Here is an 8,142-nt window from a genome sequence, read left to right as displayed (position 1 = left end):
CAGTGGAAATCTGTAAAGTATATTCACAATCCACTTGTATTTTACAAGAAGGGTCTGATTTGGCTCATGACAAAATAATGAAATTCTGACATTGATCTGAGAATGATTGAAGACAGCAAGAATACCTTAGCAGTCCTAGAATTTACTAGATTATAACCCCAGACATTTTTTTTAATAATATTTAAAATAAAATGTTTCACAAATAAGCCTCAAAGGTTTAAATTAATTTAAATTTGTTAGAAATGCATAGTCCAGTCCAGTCAAACTTCATTGAAGGTAGAGTTTATGGCAATGTCAGTGAAAAGAGAACATTTTCCAAATATTACCACAAATTATATAAAAAACCATTCATGCTGCAGAGTAATACAAAATAAAAATCACCTGATTAGCTCAAGCAATATTGATTTATATCTTTGAATTAACAAAATTTCTCTGTACAGTTGCAATAAAACTTCAATTTTACAAACTGATATTTAGTTGAACATGTTTATAACACAAATTATACACTATGTACAAACCTAGTTCTCCACAGAACTCTTTCTTCAGAATGCTTCAACACAGAAGTGATTTATCAATTTCTAGGTCAGAATTCTAGCTCTTCCTTTAATTTAAATTCCAAAACACTTATCAAAACATGAAAATAAGCCCATTTGCTATCACATGCTGCTGTTCTTAAGTCACTTGTTGGTTACCATATGTTACAGAAGAGTAGAACCAGTCACAGCAATAAATAAATGCACTTATTATCATCAACTAAAGGCTTATATTCACACGATCAAACTTTCAACCTGAGTGCTTTTACAAGACTGTAGGATCCATTGATCTTTGCTTGTCTTGACACATATATCAAAATCGCAGCTGCAGGTATTGCTACTGCTGCTACAGATGAGAATGCAACAATCAATGGTATAGTCTGATCTGGTTCTTCCAATCTTGCTGAAAATGGAGACAAAAGGAGAAAAAAAAGTGTAAATATTGTTTGAAACAGATACATGTGCATCACTGTAAAAGCAGTGTTATTAATGACCTTCATTTGGAACATATTTCTGTTTTCATGCACAAAGCATACTTTTTGTGTTTTCCTTACATTTTTTTCTTCAGTAACTTCATATTACATACTTTAATTCCTAGCCACCATCTTGATCTTGAATTTGCTGTGCAAGTTCAAACCTATCTGATACCATCTACAACCAAGGATACCATGAAATTCACGAAGAATACAACAGGAATACTACATATTATACCTAGGAAACTGTCAAGATCAGCTACAAACTACTTGTGCTCACCTTGACACAATTTCACTGAAAAGTACAAACAAAATAGGTTTAAGGCAATAGACCCAGCTACCTACAACAGCTGGCTCAATCTCTGTAATGTTACAACCTTACAGAAATATGAAGGACATAGATGCTTGCGTAATTTTTGGTGACACTGCAGAGTATAAAGTTTGCATTCGCTGATGGCAGAATAATTTCTCTCTTTTTCAGGACCATCTCTGAGGGTGTATGTGCTACATGTAACAGTGATATTTTCTACTATTTAACATTTTCTGATTGATATACTAATATAATAATATTTTGGAGAGGAACTGCAAAGAAATGCAAGGTAGGATTTAGCAACAAACAGAAGCAAAACTCAGGAAGCATCAGCATCTTATACATGCAAAATACCAATCCAGTTAATGGGCCCACTGTAGTAGCTGAGCATGTAGCTTTAGACACTGCTCTGTCACCAGCTGTCCTTCATCACTGAAGCCAACAGCAGCTGGCAAAAAGAACATTTTATCAATTAATAGAGTATGTTGCATAACTTTTACATTATATAGACCCTCTTCTTTTTTTGTTTCAAATTCACTGTTTATTTGTTTGAGTTCATGAAGGGCACAGACCAACAGCCCAGAGGCTGATGTCCTCTTTCAGCAGAAGAAAAACAGAAAAGGCACAGGAAGGAGTACTAGAACTGTATTTTCTTTTTACAATGTTCTGTAATTTTATATCCTGTTTTCAAAAGATGAAGTGGAAATACAAAACATTTTGAAGCCACAATTATTTTATGCATCTGCTATTTTGGACAGAAGTTTTCATTAGCTTTAAGACCCTATCACTCATGACAAGAACCTGTGCAATTCATATCAGTTTTTTTAAAGAAAATTCATTCTTAATGAAACTGAAGTTGTCACTCTGTGTAAAACAAATCCTAATATGAACTCTGCACAGCAGTTATATTAACTAACCTTTGACACAAGTACTACGTGCTGGGACTGCTCCCCAGCTCATTAACTGTGTATTTTCCTGCATCCCTTAGCTGAGCCTTGTCTGTGGCATATTTGCTATCTACTGTTTCAAGGGTTATGAACCCACCACCAACTTTCTTTTACAGACTAATCCTAAGAGATGTAACACCTGCAGATATGTGAGGAATGGTAACACCTTGTCCTTGTTTCGCTTTGCTTGAAGGGGAAATCAAAAGTGTTATTTTATGGTGCAGTTATAAAAATAGTAAAGAACAGGGAAGAGAGCTGAATTGGTGGCAGAAGTGATCCCTAAGCAAGACACTGTTGCTATGCAATAGGCAGAAGCAGTGGAGCTAAAGCAGAGAAGTCTGACTACTATTGAAAATGCAACTTCGCTATCATTCTGTCTAAGTTGAGGAATCAGCATTTCTTGTAGCTTAAATGCAGGAGCAGGAAACAGAGTTGTACCTTAGGGAATAAGCAAGGAGCTGTAATACAGTGCTTCCACAGAGCAGCTTCAGCATGTACTGTCTCCTTGAACCTCTCCTACGCAGATATCCACTGAGGCCTGCTTGGAAGGATAATTTCTTCCAGGCACTGCACACCTTCTTTACCTCATGCATACATTGTCAATTGGAAGGAGTGATGGAAGCCCTGCTGACTTAAGAACTTTTCATAAGCTATCTTTACTAAGGCACACTTCATGCTTCATTGTTTAAAGCTTCCTAAATCACTTAGTGACATTAGGGTCACCCTATAACTCCACTGACATCAAAGACACAATTACCTCATTCTTCAAAAGAAGATCTGGACCTAAAATACATAAACCAAAAAAAACTGTTTTCTATCTTGCTCTACAAACCTTGAACATATAATTTCACAGCTTTTTCTTCCTTGCCAAATTGATTATAAGCTTCACATTCATAAAGCCCCAGATCTTGACTTTTCAAGTTCCGTATAGTTAAAGTTGCATTTTTAGAAATTTTCTCAGACTCCCCGGTGGCCTTCTTTTTCTTCCAGGAGATCACAGGAGCTGGATTACCAGAACTAGTACATTTCATTGTCACAGTTTCTCCTTCTTTAAGAGCAGCAGTGGGGACAACAGTGATCATTGTATTCTTTGGTCCATCTGAAAGGAAGAGTCCTATGGTTAATCATCACTGGATTTTTTTAAGAGATTGATCCAACATATCCTGTTCAATACTAGATTGTCACCCTCCTAAACTAATTTCTTTTTCATTCTCAAAACAAAAGTAAAGCACATGGTATCAGAGTTTCCACACAAAGTCTCCATAGCCTAAACATTCTAACCAAATATTTCTAACCATGTAAATCAGTTTTTCACTCATTCAGATCTGTACTAAAAACTGTCATCACATTAAAGATTTCATGACTTTGTTTTGTTCATCAGCACTGCTCCTTTCTTAGTGAAAAGCAGAAGACTATGATGATTTTTTGTTCTTACAGGGTTTTGTTTAATTTGATGGCTATATTTATCACTGAAGAACTAAATAATTCATTTTAAATTAATGGGAAAACTTTACACATACTTACATTTCACATTAAGTGTGATTTCCCTTTTGCTCTTCCCAAACTTATTTTCTGCTAGACATTCATAGTCTCCTCCATTTTGGAACATCACAGATGGAAGAAGAATACTGCTGGCACTGTAAGGCCTCATGTCTGCATTGTCAGATTTTTTCCTTAAAATAATCTTGGGAGAAGGATTACTTTCAGCAGAACACTGTATGGAAACATTTTCTCCTTCTTGAACTGTTGTAGAAGGTTCAATGGAGAGTTTTGTAATGACTGGAGCACCTGCATGACAAAAGAAAAGGCTGTTAGAGTAATGCAAAGGTACTAAATATGGTGAGGGTTTTAAGAAAGCAGGAATTGCTTGCTCAAGGATCTGTTTATTTTGGTTTTGAATCCAGACTTAATCTAAGACTTTTGGCTCTGTCAAAACATCAGTCAATAAATCATAAAATATTACAAAAATAATATTTTATATCTGAAACTGTTTTACCATTAAATGCCTATTACATTTATTATTAATGACTAAAACTACTAGTTCAACGAAGGAGACTCTGATATCCCTGTGAAACTGGTACACACATTATATTTGAAAGAAATAACAGTGTGTGTGTCCCCAACACTTTCTCAGATTCTTTTATGACTTTTATTGTTGCATTTTGGAAATGTATAGAATGTGCACATACAACAGCAGTACTGAGAGAATTAGCTGAAAATTAAATATAGAAAGAAAAAGTACAGCCCATGAGGAACAGCCTTAAATTGAAGCTGAATCCTGAATATGTAACAAGGAAAGCCCCATATTTTCCTAATTCTTGGTGTTTCAGCATCCTCCATCCTCACATAGGTCACCCAGTTAGGTACAGGATAATACAAGTGAAACTCATGCAGAGCTGTACCTTGTACAGTAATGTCCACAGTTGCTTTCTCTGTTTTATTAGTCACCAGGTTAATTACTTCACAGATGTACCGTCCAGAATCATTGAAATGGACATGGGGAATAGAAAAAACATTGTTTTTTATCAGATGCTGAATGCTTTCTTCAGCCAAATATTTGCTCCAAACTATTTTTGCTGGTGGGTTACTCTGAGTCACACAAGTGAGGTTCAGAGAGTCTCCTTCCATCAGCAATTTGCGTGGAGATGCAGTAATGACAGTACTGTGTGGACCAACTGTAAGAGAACAAAAGGAAAACATGATCAGTATGTAAATGAAGAATGACATGCACATCTCTAACACTAGCTTTTCTAGAGGTACATGTCACAGAACACCAAGAAAAAAATGAAGAATGTGTATCCCAGTAGCACAATGGAACCATTTTTCCAAACTCAGTTAGATGTTTTGCTTGCAGCTTTGAAAGCTAAACTAGCCAAAGCCCTTGTACAAAAATACTTACAATTTGCATTAAGTTTCTGAGAAGATGTTCTTTCTTTGGGTTCAAAATCTGTATTAGCAATTGGCAACCTGGCCACACAGGTAATCTCTTTCCCAATATCCTCAGTCGTGGGAAGAAATGTGTGTGTCACAGTTTTGGTCTCTGTATTTGTGCTGTCACCTTCAAGAAAACCTTCCTTACGAAGAACATGTTCACCTTTCTTTAGGACAACTTCCAGGTGGTCAGAAGGATACACATCAGGAATTTTACAGGTGACAGTGGCTGGTTCTCCAGCAACTAAGGATGGGCTGATCTCAATGACAGGATCACTGGGGAAAGCTAAAAGAATAAAATCAATTTCTTTAGACTAGAAGAGATGAATAGTAGGGTCAACATAAAAGCAAAATCCAGATACCAAATATCTTGAGTTTAGAGGTGTTCAGAACATGACATTCTATCAACATATTACAAGACATACGTTGATCTGAAGACCTACAGGTCCTTTGTAAGCAGTTCATACACTAACCAGAATTTTATTTGTACAATTGCTGAAACATGATCACAACAGGTCTAGTAAGATTCAGCATGGCACCTTAGCAGTGATACAGCTGCCAAACTGCAGGCATTCAGAGCAATCCAAACACTTGTGCTATCCTGTCTTCTGGGCTGGTAGGTTTGGACATCTGAATTACTCCCCTGCAAATTACAAAGGCTTTGATTTTTTCTCCCTGAGCTCTGGGAATGCATTCAGGCAAGTGTATGTTTTGGCTTCCAAGGATTACCAAAAATAAGAATAAATTCTACTAGTACATGCAATCTTCGCTGCATAAACCTAAGCAGAAAAGGGCTAAGAAATTGTCCTGAACAGACATATAAAGGAATCTTAGAAGGAAGTATGTGTTGAGCTATAACAGACTCATTAACCTGGAATTAAAAGTTAACTACAATGTCTAAAACAATTACTGAGTTTTCTATCAACATGTACTATTTAAAGAAAATTTTACATTTTTACTTACAGTAAAGTTCAACTTTGACACTCTTCTCCTTTTTCTCTCTGTCATCACACATGACAGTACAAAGATAAGAATGAGAATTCACAATGCTAACTGGATTCATAGTCAGTGTAGAATGTGTCCTGTAGCTGCTGACTTTTCCTCCGAGGGGGCTGTCCATCTGTGTTCTCCAGGAAAAACTTGGTGATGCACAGCCAGTAGTATTGCATGTGAGTATGAGTGTGTCTCCAATCTGTGCCATGATTCTCTCAGCAGGTATAATTTTCATTTCAAAAGCTTTAACTACAAAAGGGAAAACACGCATCAATTCAGCCGCTTTCTCAACTTTTATCTTCCTATTTCTTCTCATGTTCTCCTATGACATGAGGTCTTTATGCTTCAGTTCTTAATGATTGTGTGGAAGTTAAACTAATAAAGCTTATACTGTGGTTTACATATTCAAAACACCCCATAAACATTGCTATTTCTGTCAAAGACAATACAGGCTCAGGTGACTAACAGACAGTTTTCTCATATAAAATGGCATAAACCAAATTTAAATAAGTGCATTGGCACATTATAACTTTTTTTTTTTTCAGGTGGATCTGGTTCTAACATTTTGTAACATTTCAGGGGAGAGATAGCAGGTAGATCGCAAAGACAACAGCAGAAACACTTTCAACAGGACCTTTAGTACCAAACTTGCCAGATACTGTCAGGAATGACAGTAAAAATCAAGCATGCAGTGATATACTGCAGTTGTCTCCTAGACAGTCTTTTAGCAAACTCAATAGGAAAATGACTGAGTCATTGCAGAGCACAGAAAAGCTCAAAGTAAATGCTAAACAAAGCTTCTTGACATTTTGACAGAACTACTTAGTTGTATTCACTGAAATGAAAAGGTAACTGGAGAAAAGAGAAATAAAGATCAAACAGTAAATTTTAGGTCAGTTTACACTTAACAAAGTTGAAACAAATAAAAGAAGCACCACAAACCCCCACTTTTGCCAACTTACCAGTCCTTAACACACACAGAATTACTAGCACAGCCTGGCTTGTCCTTCCCATCTCTTTTAACATTTGAAATTGCTGTTTCTGGGTAAAGAAAGTAAATTCAAAAGTTAACTTTCTATTTCATGTGAAGAAGCACTGTAAGATCTTGCTGCTCTGCAACAGCTTATTACAAGAGCTCCAGCGTGCTCTTTATAAAGGCTGTCCTGGAGTCTGAGTGGGAAATCCCTGGACGGGGAAATCCAGAGCAGGGAGGAGCAGATCCATACGGGGCGGTGTCCGCTGGCTCAGCGCCCTCTGCTGCTTTTGTGAAATCACAGGAAAATAAACTGTAACAATTGTAAAAAACAGTACCTACTACATTTGAAATAATCTGTTTCAGATCTGATCCTGCAAACAACAGGTCAAATGAAAGAATGTGCCTAAGTCCAAGTAATTGAATCGAACTATATTTCAGACGAAAAGGTTATTCAAGTTTGTTTTTAACAAAAATATTTTTGTGGGACTGAGTCTTCAGGACACACGCTCAGCTCTGTAAATAACATTACATGACTCAGTATTTCCTTTTAAAACGGCTACCAGTCTAAGAGGTTACTCATGTTACTCATGTTCCTAAGTATTGTTGGTCTCTAAAAATGAAGAAATACATCAGATAACAGAAGTCTCAAGATCTGACTTTGTCAGCTTGAATCAGGCTCGTACTGTCCAAATTAACTGAATAAACTAATATTCCCAATGCCACTTTGGAGTGGATATACAAATCCAGTTTGGAATATTTCTGAGGACAACTCTTACTGGCTAATATGGCAGCAATGTTAGGAAACAAAGTAAAATAACATTTTCAGTGTTTGATTTTCAGTTGGAAAATGCTGTGAATGCAAAGAATGGTTAAAGGTTTCTAAATCTCAGTTGTTTATTTATACAACTACTTCAGTAATTCAGGTTCTACAGAAGGATCTGGACAGGCTGGATAAATTTGCTGAGACCAACTGGATGTG

The 8,142-nt window shown here is 36.4% G+C and overlaps 1 protein-coding gene across 1 annotated transcript; it reads right to left on the bottom strand.

Moving 5' to 3' along the window:
* Positions 1–690: 690 nt before the first annotated feature.
* VCAM1 (vascular cell adhesion molecule 1) lies at positions 691–7,201 on the bottom strand. Its single transcript, XM_062497043.1, is given in 10 exon segments — positions 691–1,002; positions 1,384–1,503; positions 1,505–1,538; positions 1,541–1,588; positions 3,096–3,362; positions 3,788–4,051; positions 4,666–4,938; positions 5,163–5,480; positions 6,158–6,436; positions 7,150–7,201. Coding segments are annotated over 10 exon segments (1,890 nt in total). The 3' UTR covers positions 691–767.
* Between the last annotated feature and the right edge of the window lie 941 nt (positions 7,202–8,142).

Source organism: Cinclus cinclus, chromosome 8, assembly GCF_963662255.1.
Source record: "Cinclus cinclus chromosome 8, bCinCin1.1, whole genome shotgun sequence".
NCBI classification, from domain to species: Eukaryota; Metazoa; Chordata; class Aves; order Passeriformes; family Cinclidae; genus Cinclus; species Cinclus cinclus.
The sequence above is the reverse complement of the archived record's forward strand: the minus strand, read 5'-3'. Positions and strand labels throughout refer to the sequence as shown.